We start from the raw sequence: 18680 nt of genomic DNA on the forward strand, positions 1-18680 counted from the left end.
CTAATTTTTAACAAATTACCTTCAAGCTCTGCTTATGATTGAGCATCTCCTATGGCTGAAGTCTGGACGAGCCAGTAGTTGTTAGGGACAGTTCTGGAAAGCCGGGAAGGACTTTCAGGCAGCCACCTTGTTGCATCTCTGAAATGCCCCACGTGTCCTTGATTTGTCTAAATCACCAACTATTGCCTGTTTGATTAGTTAGTTGGGTCCCCTTTATAAAACCTGACCCTTTATGAATTACTCTTGTTTTGTGTATTTAAAGACTCCTTTTCCACAATAAAGAAAGAAAGAAAGAAAGAAAGATAGATAGATAGATAGATAGATAGATAGATCGATCGATCTGTCATTAATTTTATTTGTGGTACTTTTTCTAGGAAATTTTGGCCAACGACTATATCTATCCTTGGGGAAAATAAAAAGGTATATTTCCTTTGCAGGATTTTTACTTGCATGTGTTTGTGTTTCTTTGATGGGTTACTGACCTTTATTAAAGCAAACTAGAGTGTTTCTGTGTCCATTTTAATGCAGCATTCTTTTGGTTAGCATTAAAAACTTTCCCTAATGGTATCAATCATTTTCACAGTGTACAGTTCTTCCGGTGACAGTTAATTCATAGATCAAGATGATTGCTCCGGGAACATGTAATTTTACAGTTATCTTTTCTGTCTTTATTTCATTTCTGTGATTTTCAAATCATTTCCAGATAATTACTTTACGATAATATACAGTATAATCTGCTATATCATTAGTTTGGTTGGAGGCTTTCTGCTATTTCATTTGAGGTGTTCATATTCTGCATATTGATTAAGTGCTGCTTACTTGTACATATTAAAATCCATCATCTTTTCCCCATGCCGTCAGGTATCCATTTAGTATAAAATCACCAAAACTGTCACTAAAGTAGGTAGTATAAGGAGGAGTTTACTGTGTGCTGTAGACACTGAATTTTTAGACCAGGCCAGACCAGTGATGGCAGTTTGTGGTCAGACTGATTGTCAGAGGCTAGAGCAGAAAGGTTGTGCCATATTGTGTTAACCAATCTAATTGCTGCACTGTCCTTGCACTACCACCCTGCTTGCTATTTGGCAACCTTGTCCTGGTAGTATGGTCTTCTCAGTGCATGCTAGATTCAACTGCTTCAAGTGTTCTTCGTCACTCTGGTTTGGTGAGGACTGGTGGGTGTTACAGTATATGGTGTCTGTGGCTTATTACATTGAGCTACACTACAACAGCCATGGTGGAACAGAGATGTTGTATATGTAGTTCAAGAGTAATCATGCAGCAGGATACTACTAATTGGGAATAAAAACATCCATTTATACCACAGATAGGTCATCAGGATAAACAAGTTAAGCTATTGGACAATAGTACTCATGAAAGGATAAGAATACCCTGCGCATGAGGCCTAACCCAGGCTGTCAGGAGCTCCAGTCAGATCTGTAGAAATTTCCTGATAGCATCAGTCTCTCAAAAGGGAAACAGGACAGGACTATACTATTGACTAGCTGCAAGTACACACTCCCCCCTCCCCCCCCCCCCGCTCCCCATGCTGTTACCCTACCCTTTTGTTGATGGATCTTGGTAACAACATCTGAAACTGCTTTATTCAGAATCAATTCGTTGGACCACATAGTGCTGTATTGTTGAACATAAACCTTGCAGAACTGATCAAAACAATTTAAAAATCCAATTTTCTTCCTTTGTTGTAACCTCTCTAAACTGGAATGAATGGGACAATTGTGCAATCATTGTGCTAGATAACAAGCCCTAATCTAGCATCTCTGCTTCTAAAAAAGTGTCTGCTCACAGTAATTTTTCTTTCATATTCAATGCACCCTTAGAGATTATGATGGCAATAACCACTGCTTTTCATTCTTATTGTTAGGTATTGCCAAATACAAAAGATGCCTGTTTTGCTTCTGCAGTGGAATGCTTACAACAGATCAGGTAATCTCAAATTATGACTTTTCATTTTTCTGCTTTTCTAATTCTTTTGTCACCAAACTAAAATAATTCCATTGATCTCTGTGAGATAGGTCTACCTTTGCTTTGTATATGAATACTATAGTCTTTGAATTAGGCAATATTAGGGAAGAAGTCTAATTAAACAAAGCAAGACTTATTTTTGGGTAAACACACGTATAAATGTACAGTGCATTTATACCACATATAGCATTGAAGCAACATTCACTGTGCAATAGTTAGATTTGGCTTTCTTCTTTGGCCTTCTTTTTTCTTTGTACAGCAAGGTAAAAGATGCAAATTTCTTCTATTTGCTTTTGTTAATTTTATGTCAATATAAATGGATTCATTGTGTACAACATCCTGTCAGGAGCAACTTTCTGTTCTCTTCAGAACACTTTTTAAAAAATCTTGTAAGTCACCTTGAGTCTCAAACTGGGAAAAAGGCAAAATGACTATTATTATTATTATTATTATTATTATTGAGGGGATGATGATGATGATGATGATGATGATGATGATGATGATGATGAGCATATGGCTCTGTTACTTCTTTGGAACGACTTAAACTTAGACCTTGATGTAAAATTGGTTTTAAAAAATCATATTCATTGAGACATATTTAACACAAAATAAGAATAACTTGATAAAGTTTGCAGAGGAGTTAGGTTTTTATTGGTATGACAATTTCAAAATGTTAGCTTGTTTGTGTTACCTGGAGACAAACAGTGGGTTATGAAGCAACCACTGGGGGGTGTCTGAAGACGTGGTGGAAAATTTGCCTAAGAGAGAAAAAAAAAGTGTATTAAAGTGTTGGCTAAGGAATACATGTGAGGATAAAAAGAAGAGGTAGAAAGCAGCATTAGAGGGGAAAATAATTTCTCACATTGGCAGGGGCATGTTTTTCTTTGGATAGCAGCCCCCCACTTCTTCTAGGGTATGGCTTTGGGGAGTCTTGAGGTGGCACAACAGAAGAGGTAAGCTGGAAGCATCCACACATAAAGTGAACACTGTTTAAAGCATGTTTGAACTATGAAATTATTATTCTTCATCATGGTCTCTGTGAATCACACAAATATGTTTTCCTGCACCTGCGCAGAACATATCTAGAACTTTCTAGAGCTCTTAGAAGTGTTTTGGTGGTAACCCCGCCTATCTCCAACTGCCTTATTGGCTCTCTTCTCCTGCCTAAACCCTTAGTTCCTTTTTGTCCAGTGCAGCAGCAGCATCTGCAAAACTCTTCAAAGTTTCATTTGCCTGTAAGACTTTAAATTCTCAAACATTGACAGGAACAATCTGCATTTTGGTGGTAATTTCTTCATTCATCTCCATTCTTCGTTAATATTTTAAGAGGAGCACTGGGATTTCTGATGAAATCATGGATTTAAATGGCCACTCACCTTGCTGTTTGTGCTTGGCAAAGGCCCATTGTATTACTGAGGTGAGGTTAACAGCTCTACTGTATTAGCTCAGCCTGTCTGAGGATTTTGGGCAATTGGGAAATGATCTACTCTGGATGTATCATCAGCTTCTTGTTCCTCTTTGGTCCTGACCCTGCGGACTTGTTGAACCGATTGACCCTCAGGCACCTGCCCCCTCACGTGCTAAGAAGCATTGGGTGATAGCCAGGTTGGCGTTACTCTTGGCCACAGACCATCCTGATACTCCTCTAGGAGAAAAATATTAAGGACCCAATGTTGGTACTGTTTCTTCACGCTCCATGGAAAGAGTCGGATGCAACTGGCCTTTCAGTACCTGGGGCCCATTGTTTGTATCGCCTCATGCTCCTCTGCTCCGTCAGGTCAATTTCAAAGCCATGGTTTCTCCCTCTGTACCAAGGGCTAGTACCGGCTTATACTGGATCAAATTTGAAGCTGTAGTTCAAATTTATAAGTAGCGGCGTGCGGCTGACACAGCTTGAATCTGGCGAAAATGGAGGCACCTACAAGCCCCTAAGTGTCCTCCTGTAATTACAGTTTGCTAGTCTAACCCATTTGTGTGCATTCACAGAGACCACAACAAAGAAGGACAGGTTACTTTAATGAAACTGGTTCTTCGATGGGTCATCTGTGAATTCACACAAACCCACTCATCCTCCCCTCACAGTTGTTCCTTGCCTCTCCTTAGATCCTGGGCTGCTGGTTTGGCATCCATGGAACTGAGGGTTTAGGTGGGAAGAGAGCCAAGAAGGTAGTTGTGGAGTGGGAGGAGCTACTGCCAAAATGCCTCTAATAGCGCTAGAAAGTTCCGAATACGCTCTGCACAGGTGCAAGATAACCCATTTGTGTGAATTCACAGATGACCACTCGAAGAACTACAGTTACAGATAAGCAACCTGTCCATCTGCATGGTCACTGTCAATGTCAGATAATGAATCTGACTTGACAAGAAACATGCTAATTATTATTTTGTCTCAAGGCTCTTAGAGTTTCTAATGGAATCTCTTACATTTATTGAAGGAATGCAGAGAAGCCCTGTTATGAGTAGTATAAAACATTGAATAAAATGTTTTCCCCCTTTCCTGAGTATTTCTTAGTCCCAGAACTCTCCATCTGTTCTTTGCTTTCATTGATGTGGTGCATGTTTTATTCTCTCACATGTTCCAAATGATCAGAGGAAAGGGTTGATTCTGTCTTCAGAAATAAAAGATAACATAGTGCCTTAATTTAGTTGTGTTTTTTTTAAATTCCCCAATAGTACAACTTTTACACCTGCCGACAAACTGAAGGTGATCCAGCAGACCTTTGAGGAGATCTCCCAGAATGTACTTGAGAATCTTCATGAAGATTTCCTTTGGTCCATGGATGATTTGTTCCCTGTTTTTCTCTATGTGGTGCTACGAGCCAGGTGAGCAGATCTTTAAAATACACACTGAACCATGTAATTAATTATTGCAGTGAATATTCCAGGTTAATACTTGATTGAACAGAGCTCTGGCTCTGGTTGTGTTCAGGCAATGTGTCCCAATTGTATTTGACCCATGACACAGGGTTGGGTTCTTGTTCTGGTGGCTCTGATCCAGTGCCAATGCACACTACCCCCCTTGTCTTTTACAAGGGGAATGGGGAAGCTTTACTCCCTCAGCAATGATGTGTGTTTCAACAAAGGAAAGGGGAAGCAAGAGGAACATTCTAGCACTGAGGCTTGCAAAACAGAAGAGTACCAATACACCCCAAAAATGCAAAATATGATCAGTGGGAGATAGTGTCATTCATCTCTAACAATTATGTGCAATATTTATTTGGAAACTGATGTTCAGTGTATCAATAAAATAACAGCAACTCTCCACTTTGAGAAAATGTGAAGCTTTTCCCACCTACTAAGTAGAGCACACATAGGACTATGAAATGGTAATAACCTTTCAGCAGCCATGGAGTCCCAGTTATGTTAATTATGTAAATCAGTGGTTCTCCACCCTTGATCCTCCAGATGTTTCCAGTGCCCAGAAATCACAGCCTTTTTCTGGGTTAAATAGCAAAGGATTCCAGGAGCTGAAATCCAGAATATCTACAGAGCTGAAGCTTGAATACCGCTGATATCAATTTATTATTTAAGAGTGTCCATGTACTGCTTTAGAAAATGATCAAGCAGGAATGCCCTACAAGTCTGAAAGTTAGGAGCAGATTGCACAGTCATGAGATTAGTGAGAGAGGAAGTCATACAGATGCTAAGACAGACTTTAGTCATATACAGTCCTCCCATCATAGTTGTGGAGGTAAGGTGAACGAAACTCCTGTGAATATGGGGAAATTGTGAGTAACTCTCTCCCCCCCACCACTCAGAAGCCAGTTAAAGGGAAGGGTGGGTGGGGGAATAGGAGCAGGGGTGTGCACTCCTTTTCCCCCCACCCTCCCCTCCCTTTAATTGACTCTGCCCCTTCTCCTCCCCGATCCTCTCCTTGGGCAACCCAGGGAGAGGACAGGGGAGGAGAAGGCAAGAGGTGCCTTGGCCCTTCTGAGACCCTTCTCCTCCCCAATCCTCTCCTTGGACTGTCCAGGAAGAGGGCTGGGGAGGAGAGGGGTCTTAGGGGGGGCAATGTACCTCCTGCTTTTGCCTCCCAGATCTCTCCCTGGGCTGCCCAAGGAGAGATTGGGCAGGGAAAGGAAAGAGGAATGCCTACATTAGCAGCCTTGACCTCGCGAATAATTGAAACCATGAGTCCCAAGGCCATGAATATAGAGGGTTGACTGTAATTATAATGTTGGCCTTCAGCTGTTCTTAGCTTGACACACTGTAGTGTATTGGAACTCTCCCTGGAAGCCAAGATGACCAAACTGAGGCTGTCATACCTTGGCCACATCATGAGAAGGCATAACTCATTAGAAAATACAATGATGCTAGGAAAGGTAGAAGGCAGTAAAAAGAGAGTAAGACCACATGCCAGATGGCTGGGCTCAATCAGGGATGTCATGGGCCTGAACCTTCAGGACCTGAACAGAGAGGTTGAGAATAGGGGTCCTCATGCACGGGGTCACTATGAATTAAGGTTGAGTTGAAGGCAGTTAACAGCAACAACAAATAGTGTGTCAAGATACAATATTTGCAGCATGGTAAAATGTCTCTGAAATTAGGGGATCTGGCCAGATTGTTAAAAAAAAAGAAATAAACAGTTAACTCTATAATTGGTAAAAACATACGCACTAATATAGTTGTGTCAAAATTGAACTTTCAAATAAACAGCGCAAAAGGAGTCTCTGTTATGGGTGGGGTATGTGTAGTTTTCAAGATGCTGGATTACAGCTGTCATCAGCCACACCTGGCATAACGAATGTGTGGGATGATGGGGGTTTAAATCCAAAAACATTCAGAGGGGCACACATTCCCAATTCCAGCTCTGCTATAAAACAGTGTATAGAATGTATGTCACTCAGTAATAAGTTGAAATTTACATCTCACCTGCTGCTATCTTGGCAAAGTCTTACAAAATATGGTTCGTTGAATTGAATATATGGCTTGTTGTTGATTTTTGTTGTTGTTGCAGGGTAAGAAATCTGGGATCTGAAGTACACTTAATCGAGGACCTAATGGACCCATTTCTTCAGCATGGAGAGCAAGGCATTATGTTTACTACTTTGAAGGCAAGCCTTAGATAATCTGTCTTTCTTAAAATGTTCACCTAGTATGCAGTAATGTTTACACCTAGGCCTGGTTCAAGTTTTATTTGGATCTCTTGCCAGCTTTAATAACCACAGACATTTGTCCTTATTTTTGAAACCAGTTAGTTGTCTCTAACCGGGAATTCTGAAAATCATGCACCTGTATCAAAATAGACTTGTAGTTGAATAGTATTCTAGACTGGGAAGTATAAGTACAAAAATACCAGTATACAATTGGTCTTAATTTTTAGGGATGTGAAATAGCTTTCACACCATCATCAAGGAAGAGTTTGTTTCTTAAAAAATGCCTCTGTAGAACAATTTAATGCTTATCACATTCAAGAGGAGGAAAGTCTGTCTGTTTATAGTTTATTTTCTCAGGTTTGAACCCAGTATAAGGAGGATATCACACGGAGGTTTTTGGGGGGTTTTGCGGCTCAGATCTGACGTGACTGCGGGTCCAACGATGCAGATTCATGTCATAACGTGAATGTGTTATCAGACGCGATTCCTTTCTATGGGCACTCCTTCTGTGGCGCTTCCGCAGTGATTCCAAAGTGACCCTTCATTTTGATGAATTCGAAAAAAAAGAACTCACAAAATTCGCATTCAAGCTCGCTTCTATTTCACTCCGAATTGGTCTGGTGTGGAATGCAACTTTGCGTCCATCCCTGTACCCCCCCAAACCTCCAAGATCCCACATTTTCCATGATGCCCTGCTGCAATTTTGCCCCATTTGCTTCCGGTACCCCCCACCACCACTTCCATTGCTGCTGAGGGGAAATGCAGTTTCCCCAGTGGAAATGCTGGGGAAAGGACAGAGAGCTACTAGGGAATGAAGGTATTCATGTTTTAACGTGGACAGGAGACATTCCGGCGAGGAGGGGTAAAGCAGCTGCTTCTGATGCCGCTGGGGAAGGCTGCTTGTTTCACTGGAAAAAAACGGACCACATATCCCAGAGAAAGAGTGTTAGCTTGGGTGACACAGGGGGCCCTATCTATCTCCCATAGAAAGGCTGCTTGTGTGACTGGGAAAAAAACACATATCCCAGAGAAAGAGTGCTAGCTTGGGTGCCAAGACGGACCCTATCTCCCAAAAAAGAGTTCTAGTTTGGGTGCCAAGACGGACTCTAAAGCCCATAGAACATGAAGCAATCTTTCACGTGAGGCTAGCATTCAGATCCAAAGGACTTACTTCCAAGTAAACGTGCAGCTTCTACACTGATTATTTTGCAGTGAATAATAATAACAACAACAACAATTCATTAATAATCATAATAAATGGATGGGGAGCTCTGACATGGAGGCTAGATATAGATGTGGCTGAAATAGATGAGGAGAATGACAAGAGGATAGATGTAGATGAGGCTGAAATAGATGGGGGCACTGACATGGAGGACCCCATTTGAATTTGGCTGCCAGGAATGGGAAAATAGAAGGGAGGAAGAAACGTGAAGCAGTCTTTCACGTGAGGCTAGTATTCATGTGAAAGTGGAACCAGACTCCCTTCTTCACCCCGGAAGTGCAAAGGTTCAGGGTGCGTTCAGACCCTACTGAGCACGTGCAAGGGTCCCAATTCAAATCGTTGAATCCTCATGGTATGCACTGGTGTGGTAATACAATTACAATTACAAGGGTCCCACAGGGCTCTGTCCTGGGCCCAGTGCTATTCAACATCTTTATTAATGACTTGGAGGACAAAATTGGGGGCATACTTATCAAATTTGCAGATGACACCAAATTAGGGGGAGTAGCTAATACCCCAGAGGACAGGATCAAGATTCAAAATGACCTGAACAGACTAGAAAATTAGGCCATAGCTAACAAAATGAAATTCAACACGGAGAAATGTAAGGTACTGCACTTAGGGCGGAAAAACGAAAAGCACAGATATAGGATGGGAGACACATGGCTGAATGAAAGTACATGTGAAAGGGATCTAGGAGTCCAAGTAGACCATAAGTTGAACATGAGTCAACAATGCGATGTGGCAGCTAACAAGGCCAATGCGATTTTAGGCTGCATCAATAGAAGTATAGTGTCTAGATCAAGGGAAGTCATAGTGCCACAATATTCTGCTCTGGTCAGGCCCCACCTGGAATATTGTGTCCAGTTCTGGGCACCACAATTAAAAAAGGACATTGAGAAAATGGAGCATGTCCAAAGGAGAGTAACTAAAATGGTGAAAGGTCTGGAAACCATGCCCTACGAGGAACGACTTAGGGAGCTGGGGATGTTTAGCCTGGAGAAGAGAAGGTTAAGAGGTGATATGATAGCCCTGTTTAAATATTTGAAGGGATGTCATATTGAGGAGGGAGCAAGCTTGTTTTCTGCTGCTCTAGAGACTAGGACCCGGAGCAATGGATGCAAGCTCCAGGAAAAGAGATTCCACCTCAACATTAGGAGGAACTTCCTGACAGTAAGGGCTTTTCGACAGTGGAACAAACTCCCCCGGAGTGTAGTGGAGTCTCCTTCCTTGGAGGTCTTCAAGCAGAGGCTGGATGGCCATCTGTCAGGGATGCTTTGATTGAGATTTCCTGCATGGCAGGGGGTTGGACTGGATGGCCCTTGTGGTCTCTTCCAACTCTACGATTCTATGATTCTAATTTGCACTCACTCCACTTTGCGTGAATCTGCATCAATTGACTTGCCTTGGATTCGATTCCCCCTCGATTCGGAAGGGCAACCAGGTGTGATAAAACACTCACATTATAACGTGAATTCGCATAGCTGAACCAGGAGTCACTGTGGATCTGAGCTGCCTAAACCTCAGTGTAATAAACTCCTAAAAGTGTCTTTGCCTGATAAGTTTGAGTCTCATTGGCGGGATACATACCACCATTTAGTACGTATAGAATACGTACTAGGGTTAGGAAGGGGCGGTGCTTCCGCACCCCCTAACCCTAGTACGTATCCTATACGTACAAGATGGTGGCGCCCCTTCCACATGGGCGCCGCCATCTTTGCGTATCGGACGCTGAGCATCCGTACGCGTCGCGCCGCTTGTGACGTAGCGAGCGCGCCCCAGGCGCCTCGCTACGTCGCAAACGCGACGGTAAAAGAAGCTCCATTTTGGAGCTTCTTTTTCGGTCCGCGCGGGAGTCGGGCCGTCTGAAGGCTCCGGCTCCCCCGCGGACCTACTGGCGGCGGCGGCAGACCGCCGCAAAGCGGCGGTCTGTACCCCGCCATTGATTTGAAAGAGTTCTGAATTCAGCTGTAACTGATCAACTCACAGCAGGTAATCCTTTCAACTAAATCTACTTTTAAAACCCTTTATTTTCAGGCATGTTATTACCAGATTCAACATGAAAAGCTGACCTAAATCATTTGTCTAATTATGGAAGACTCTTTTGAACAGAACTTTTCTCCTTCCCGGAAATCACTTAAAATGAAGAGAAAAATCATCATGTTGTGGATGTAATTCCTGTAACTTCTTAAAGTGCAGAAAAAACAAAGCCCTGAGATCAACCAAAAAGGAAAGAGATAGAGGATGCTTTGCAGGGCAGCTGAAAAGAAAGAATTATGTATAGCATGGGATCTACATGAAATTCATGTAAAAGTATAATCCAGGCAGGTGCTCCTTACATTGGAGAGATGGTCAGTTTTGTGCTTTTTGAAGGATTGAACTCAACTATAGAACCATTCAGTGTCTTTCTGAAGTAAACTGCCCAAGTGTGTGCATTTCTATGAAACAAGCTGTGGTATTTCTTGCTCGTAAAGCCTGTGAAATCCTTTTCTGTATGTAAGATTATAAACAGATGCTGCAAGTGCTGCTATTTGCGTCTGGTGAATTTACTAATACCAGGGTGGTAAGAATATGGGAGCTGACTTTTCCCTTTCTGTTTTGCTTACTGTTTAACATCAAGGAGCACTCTTCATTGTGAGCATCAGCACTGATTTTGATACTTTATATGTTTACAGAACTCAAAAAAATCTTTCTTTGAGATTTGGCAATCTAAGAATTGAGAGGAACAAAATATTCAAGTTATAAGTGGAACAGTCTGCTTGTTGGAGCCCAGTATAGAAAACAATAGAAATGTGGTCTGAATAAACATGTGCTCAGTCAAAAGTGTTATTGGCTTAGCATGCTGAGCCATGGAGCTATTATGTCTGTTTAGCAAGGTGGAAATCTTTTTAATTCTATTTTTGTTGAAATATTTTTGAACACACACTTGCACACCATTTATACATTTTTCCTGTGACTTTTTCCTTGATTGAAACCACATGGTTTTGACCGACATCTTGGATAAAACTGGTGCTGTTCTTTACTGTGTCAGTCACAGACGAGTGCAAGATATGTAAAATACACTTTTGGCTAAAATTAACTAAAGTTAGTACACCAATGCAAATAATTTCTGGACATCTCAATCATGGCTTGTGTGTAGCTCCTTTATTTAAAAAAAGGTTTTGTGGGAGCTGTGTCTGTAAATGGAGCAGTTTTCATAATAAAGAATGTTGCTAATGCTGTGGTGATTTCTTTCGTGACAATCAGTACAAATCCAGTTTTGATGCAATTTTGTAATCACTCTGAGGTAGTTCAGTAAAGAGAGTAGTCATTAATTCTACTGTAATTAATACTGATTATAAACATAGAGAATGTTTCAAATAAATTGTCTCTACAATTATGTGCTTATTCTACTAAAAGTAATACTGCTGGGAAGAGACTTATCCAATATCTGTGATAAACGTGAGCCTAACCAATTTTCAAGTGCTTTGCAAAAGTTATATTGTATGCACATTTTCTGAACAAACTTTTCCTTCAGTACACTGCTAAAAACAAATCTACTCTGCAGTAAAAAGGTCTTCTAAATAAATCCAATCCCTTTTCTGATATTGACAAAGATATTGGTGGCCACGTACACACATAGAGAACATAATACAAAAGGTACCTAAAAGAAACAAACTACAGTAATTTTTTGTGGGTTTTTCAGGCTATGTGGCCATGTTCTAGAAGAGTTTATTCCTGATGTTTCTACAGTAATTTTACCTCTTTTCCCTTAGGTTTGCATACAGTTACTTTCTTTCAGGTACATCTCATACAGGTACAGTGAGGTGTAGTAGCTTGAGGAATGGACTATGATTTAAGAATCAAAGGCCAAGTGAAATAGTGTGGTATTCAGTGCCTGCTAGAAACTTGGAGGGGATGCAGCCAACTTTACCTCCCTTGGTAAGAGAGTCCCCCAATTGGGCTGCTGCTACAGAGAAAGCTCTATCATTTATGTATACCAGCCAAGCCTTTTGGGGTGGTGGAATATACAACTGGGCTTCTGCTAAGGATCTTAGGTTTCAGGCAGGTTCATGTGGGTATCCTGGCCCCAAGCTGTTCAGAGCTTTTATTGGTGAAGACCAGCACCTTGAATTGAACTCAGAAACAAATTGAAAGCCTGTGCAGGTTTTCTAAAACACATACCTCACAATAGTTGATATGTTTTGTACTGGCTGCTGCACTGTTAAACTGTTAGCTTCTGAACACTTTCAAGAGAAGCCCCATGTAGAGTGCACTACAGAAATCTAAATAGTAGATGAATAAGGCATGAGACAGCCCAAGATCTGTAAGATGACACAAACCCCATAGAATTCCTGCAGCTGTCTCTTGGATAATACTGCAAAATCAAGCAATGAGGGCCGAAGTCTGTACTAGAGTTCCCCAGAATTGGATGGCAAATATGTTGAATCAGCATAACAAGGTACAGGGAAAATCTCCAATCATCTTTGTAGTCTGTGCTTAGATCCAGCTTTTTGTTTTCTGTAGCACAATATAATGCATTCATCTCAAACCAACAAGGGTTATTGGGAACAAGGACATCCACACAACCTGAGCCTCTAACAGCTCTTCTCACTGCATTCTTTTATAAATCTTTGCAAATTGCAGTGGTCTGCTGGGGAAGGTGCTTGTAAGCCCATTCTGCTTGATACAGTCTGCTCAGTTTAATGTGTGATTACTACATCTAATTAACAGATGTGTTACTAATGTGCTAGCATGAGTCTGAAATGGCTACTAAGCATTGGTACTCATCTAAATGACTTAAGTTATCTTCAGACTAACCATATTTTAATAAGACTTCAAACTTAGATCACATCTCATAGAGCCAGAACAACAATAAGGAACAATGTAGTATTAATTTATTAAAGCAAATATTACCCATCTAACATCTAACTGTAGGCTATACCTGAATATTTTAAAGAAATTATTACAGTGGTGATTCCATATCCCAGCAGTGTCTTCACAATGTGAAAATATAAGCCCATGACAGAAAGAGGATTACAAAAGTTACATGTGATGCATTTTGAAACATAACATTTTAAAAAGGCCAATTAGGTAGTTCTGCTGATGGAACTAGAAAGGGTAATTCCCATCCCTTGCAACTCTCACTGAGCATCTCCAGAACATCTTCCAGAGAGCTGTAAATTTGTTTGGAGCCAGGTTTTGGGTGCTGCAGAACACAGCAAGGAAGGAAAGGAATTTCTGTTTAGTTAGCAGTCAATGTGCCATGTTGCCCTTCGGACAAGGCAATTAGTAATTTCATCTTTAATTCACATGGTTGTTATCATTAGAAAACATGAGGGTGTACATCTCATCAAGAATTTTAGCTTGTGCAGAGTAGTAGTTGTTTCTAATGATACAATTTATTCACAAAAAAAGATTTCCATCAGTTTTAAGGAGGAATGAGAATCATGCAACCCTCCAAATGTTATTGGACTGTAACTCCCATCATTCCTCTCCATTGGCTATACTAGCCAGGACTAGTGGAAGTTATGGTCCAACAATATCTGATGCCCACCTCATTTTAAGGGTACAATATGGAACTAAGTCCTAATAAGGCATTCAGAGGGACATCTGAGAAAGGTTTAAGATCTCATCTGATAGTTTATAATTATCCAGAAACAAGTAATTCAGAACTCTTCATAAACACTGCTTGTTTGCATCTTATATACTTTATAAGGTTGAATATAAGGTTTTTGATTGGGTGTTTCATGCCTCTATAGAGCTTGTTGTTTAATTCACTTTAGTTCACTGATGGATGAAAACTACTTAAATGTCTGAGTGGATTATTCCTAGTCCATTTTATTGTGATCTAATTATTAGTGTAAGAGAATCCCATAATTAAACGGACATAGACTTGCTCCAGCAGTCAGGGCTGAATGCAAATGCTAGACAGATCAGGACAAATAGTGTAATGTTCCTGGCTAACAAAAGTGATTTTTCTTCTGATAATGTCTCTGCTTAAATCTCTCCAGTTTACCTAAATGGAGATATCTCTCTTAGAGGAACTGGTCGGAAAATATTTGCATTTTGCTGTATGCTCCATGTTGCTTATTTGTAATAATAAGCAAATATGCCAGAATCACCATTTCAGATGAAGAAGGTATGTTGAAGTTGATCTTTGTGAGAGAAAATGGTTAAGGAGCTTTGTTCTCTCTTTGGTAATGAGCCATGCTAAGGTTACGTTTCTACGGATTAAAAAGGAAAGGATGTCCCGAGATTAGTTGGAGCAGTAAGGTGACTGAGGTTACGAATATCCAGCAAATGTTTTCCTTGGCAATTTTAGCTGGTTGGGTCATGTAAATTTTGACAAGAACCATGCTCCCTTTTAGGATAAGTAAGACATCGTATAGAAGAGTTTCTCATCAGCTGCTGTGAAATTCGGGTAATTGAATAACAGGTAAGCTAATCTATTTGTCTCTGGGAAATTAGAATAAATACATGATGTCCAAATTCCAACTAATAAATTTAACATGAACTTAGTTTTTAATGGAAATTAATTACAGAGGGGAGCAATTAAATGTATATTGAAAATCAGTGTTCCACCATGTTTATTTTTTCAAGATTTCAATCACAGCCTATATCCATCTATATATCCAAGTGCCAGACTGCTTTCATGCTCCGAGGATGTAGGTTTGCTAAGCTGCTTTTGCAAAAGTGTTCTTTTGTACTTGGTGGAAGAGACTTCTTTTCTGTCCCTTCATCAATCCAGAGCAATCTTGACCTGACTGGTTTGCTGATAATTTGCTGATTTCTTCTGGTACTATAAACTAGAAGGGGTGGTTGTGATTATTTTAAAAGCCTCTCTCCTGGACCTAGAACAGCCAAGGAGGAGAAGGAAACAAAGCAAAATTGTTGTGGGGCCAAAAAAAGTAACAACCATTACCCACCACTGCAATAAATTATTGTTTAAACTAACCATAGTTTCACCTTTTCAGAGATAACATCTATGATTGATTGTGTGTGAGAGTTTGTGTTTAAAAAAGTTGTTGCTTTCAGTTTTGTTATAGCTACACCAAAGGGCAAAGCACTCAAGCTCAGTGTTGCTAATTTCCGGGGAATTCCCCAGAATCCGGGGAATTTAATTAATTTCTTTCCGGGGATTTTGACTGAATAATAATAATAAATATTGGGGAATTCCGAGGATTTTGGATTTGGTAAAATATTCTGGGGAATACCTTTGAGGCTTGTTGGCAACACTGCTCAAGCTTTTCAATCTTAGTGCTAAAAGATGCAGCTGTGTGTTTGTGAACAGATGGAGTCTAAAATGTTTCTATTGGTTTGTTCTTTTCAAGTAGAACATCTGTGCTTTTAAGTAGGGATTCATTTCAGAATTATGTGCAGTTGAAAGCTCAGGGAAGTGGCAGATCTGATAAAACTAAATACAGTGGGCCCTTGGTATCTGCTGCGGCTTGGTTCCAGGACCCCCAGCAGATGCCAAAATCTATGGATGCTCAAGACCCATTAAATACAGTGGCATAGTAAAATGATGTCCCTTACATAAAATGGAAAATCAAGGTTTGTTGGTCTGAATTAATATTTTTAAAAATATTTACAAGCCATGGATGCTTGAATCCATGGAGAAAGAACTTGTGGATACGTTGGGCTGACTGTATTACCTGTACTAGAATGATTTCAAGACATTTTGAGGACCGCCATCACAATCCTTTTTCTGATGTTTATGTATGGAAGCATATTTGTTTGGTTAATAGTGCTTTACTGTTTAAATGGTAGTAGTTTGTACCCTGTAGGAAAGTGGACTCGGCAAGACTGTAGTCTCCCATTATTGGCAACAACCTATTTAGGACTATCCGTCATGTACAGGAAGCGAACTGAATTTGAATGACTGAAGTGCCATGGTATTTAAAAGGTAGATCTACCATCAATCTGGAATCTCCCCAATGGGATACTGTATGACCTTGAATGTATGAGAAAGGTATAGAGTCCGATGCTGGCCAACCCCTATCATTGTATGTTGTTGGATTACTCAGATGCCACCCAACACACTTGACGTGGGTTGAAACCGATTGGCTAAGCTCTCTTGCAGTACCTTTGGGGAGAGAGGATCAGATTAAATGGGTGATAGTCAGAAGGAAAGTCATTAAACTGGACAGCAGTGCACATATATGAAGCACAGTCTTTCGTGATCAAAAAGGCACACGTGCCCTATACTATAGGAGAGTAAGCTTTGTTAAGTGTTATAAGTGAAGCTTTTAGTGCCCAGCTAAACCTACTGTTCTTCCCAGACCTTTGGGGTTCTGTGTACCAAGGAAAATCAAATATTCAATCTCTTTTCTTATTGATGTACCTAATGTGCTGCATTTTATGATTGCTTGCTGAATTTCTAAACCACATTTTCCAGACTCACGTCAAAGACTGGTAAAAATTCACTCTAGCATGTCAGTCATCCAAATTGCTGTACTGATGGCATAGTATTAAAAACAACAATATTAAATTGAAGCAGAACAAATGGACCACAAGTTGATATGTTTTTGGAATTCAACACACACACACACACACACACACACACACACCTTTTAAAAAGAAAACAAAAACATTATGGACAAAGTACCCTGTATCTGACTTATCAAAAGTATTGAATGGTTTAAAGTTAGTCATTTCTGCACTGTTACGTGTGACCTACATGGTGTTAATGAAATCTTGGTTGATCCCATACCCATCTCCTCACCCATATTTGAACTTAGATAAATGATACCTCAAAAATGCAGAGCAATTAGTTCTGCCACACAGAACAACATTTTAAAACTTAAATCATCCTGCTTATGTTCTTGGCTCCACACACTGAGGTGTGTGGAATTGGAAGGGAAGTGGGATGGAGAATAGGCTGAGATTCCTACTCCCAAATTGTTGTGCATGCTGAAAACCTGAGGAAAGCATAGGACTACAGTTGGACCTCCTTATCTACTGATTCTTTATCCATGGATTCAACCATGAAAATATTTTAAAAATACACACTCCAAAAAGCAAACCTTGATTTTGCCATTTTATATAAGGGATACCATCTCACTGTGCCATTGTAGTTAATAGGACTTGAGCACCCACAGATTTTGGTATCCATAGGTGGTCCTGGAACCAAACCCCAGTGGATACCAAGGGGCCACTATAGTTGTTTCCAGAGCTTGGAAAAGGCCTCTACACCTTACCTTTTAGACTACTGTTCTTAGAACCTCTTGCCAGCATGGCCCTTGGTAGGGAATTCTGAAAGTGTTGTCCAAAAAACAATCTTTCCAAGTTCTGGTTATTTCTAGGTGCAGCTGCAGAAATGGTCTTCACTTAGGGGCTCAACAGATTGCCCTTAATGGGCAGCTCTGTGCCAGCCCTGGAAGCATTGGATCAGGGCCACAGCAGCCGCACGCCACAGCACCGATCTGGCCTTTCCGTGGTGCACAGAAAGGGTGCCCTAGCTGCAGTGGTGGCTTTTCTCTGCTTCTTCAGTACAGCACATGTAAATGGTGTGCCAAAGACATGGCGTGATGCCACTACTGTGTGGTTGCTTGGGCAGCATCACACCAGCATGGGGGCAGAGTCAGGGTGGCCGGCATGATATCGCCATGCCCCCACTCTGCCCCTATGCCAACTCTTTATGCTGCTCTGTACAATGTCTTTACTTAATAGTTTAATACTTGTTAGAAAGGCAAAGGGTGCGGGGATATCAGACTGAAAAGAAAGAGGGAGAAAACAAAGAGCATTGAAATAAAAGGATGACAGAATTCAGACTTTCAGGATCCACTCTGTATTTTACTAGAGTATCACCAGCTGTTCTAGCATTCTCTTTGAGTACTGATTTCAGGATGGCTTGGCCTCCTTTAAAATAGCCAGGTAAATTATTCAGCCATTCTCTTTTTTGAACTAGTGCTTCAGGTACAGTGTGCTGGCAAGACTTCAATTATTTAAGTTGATAATTTGCTACTAGTTGACTGAAAGTCATATAAGGATTTCATTAGGTGCCAAAATGTGCTGAAATTCAGCATGAAATAGTACACAGCTAGGAATCAAATAACTGAATTTTAACAGATTTTTGTAAATGTGCCCAAGAAAGGATAGTGTGCATGAAAATGATGTCTTTCAAAAAGTCTACTTGCTTACTATGTAGGTACTTGAAAGTAAAAAAAATTGTTTGAAAAACCTATGGAATATGTTTGCTCTGTCACTCCCAACAATTCTTCCTCTTCTATCATTGCATAGCAACTGGGAATTACCAAGGGAGTAGAATCCAGAAATATAGGCGTGTTAGTCTGGAATATCAGAATGAAAAAAGTGCATACAAGGTCCCTTTACATACAGGGAATTGCCAAGTTCCTCTCTCTGTTTTTCTCCCATCTTCTCGCCTGCTTTCC

The 18680-nt window shown here is 40.6% G+C and overlaps 2 protein-coding genes across 13 annotated transcripts in view; both read left to right on the forward strand.

Moving 5' to 3' along the window:
* ALS2 (alsin Rho guanine nucleotide exchange factor ALS2) overlaps positions 1–11525 on the forward strand; it is a 70112-nt gene extending 58587 nt beyond the window's left edge. For 7 of the 8 annotated variants that reach the window (XM_089519388.1, XM_089519393.1, XM_089519391.1 and 4 more), the window contains 5 exons: positions 375–420; positions 1886–1947; positions 4660–4809; positions 6944–7040; positions 10342–11525. In XM_089519388.1, coding sequence (XP_089375514.1) covers positions 375–420; positions 1886–1947; positions 4660–4809; positions 6944–7040; positions 10342–10380 — 394 coding nt within the window. In that variant the 3' untranslated portion in view covers positions 10381–11525. Of the gene's footprint in view, positions 1–374; positions 421–1885; positions 1948–4659; positions 4810–6943; positions 7041–10341 lie in introns of those variants that run through there. The other variant, XM_089519395.1, reaches the window with a different exon arrangement.
* A 3044-nt stretch (positions 11526–14569) lies between these two features.
* The window catches only part of MPP4 (MAGUK p55 scaffold protein 4), a 40676-nt gene continuing 36565 nt past the window's right edge, over positions 14570–18680 (forward strand). For all 5 annotated transcript variants that reach the window (XM_089519399.1, XM_089519400.1, XM_089519401.1 and 2 more), the window contains exon 1: positions 14570–14722. The gene's annotated coding sequence lies outside the window, so the exon portion shown is untranslated. The remainder of the gene's footprint in view (positions 14723–18680) is intronic.

Source organism: Sceloporus occidentalis, unplaced genomic scaffold (genome assembly GCF_023333645.1).
Source record: "Sceloporus occidentalis isolate IW3139 unplaced genomic scaffold, rSceOcc1.0.p SCAF_4, whole genome shotgun sequence".
Classification (NCBI taxonomy): domain Eukaryota; kingdom Metazoa; phylum Chordata; class Lepidosauria; order Squamata; family Phrynosomatidae; genus Sceloporus; species Sceloporus occidentalis.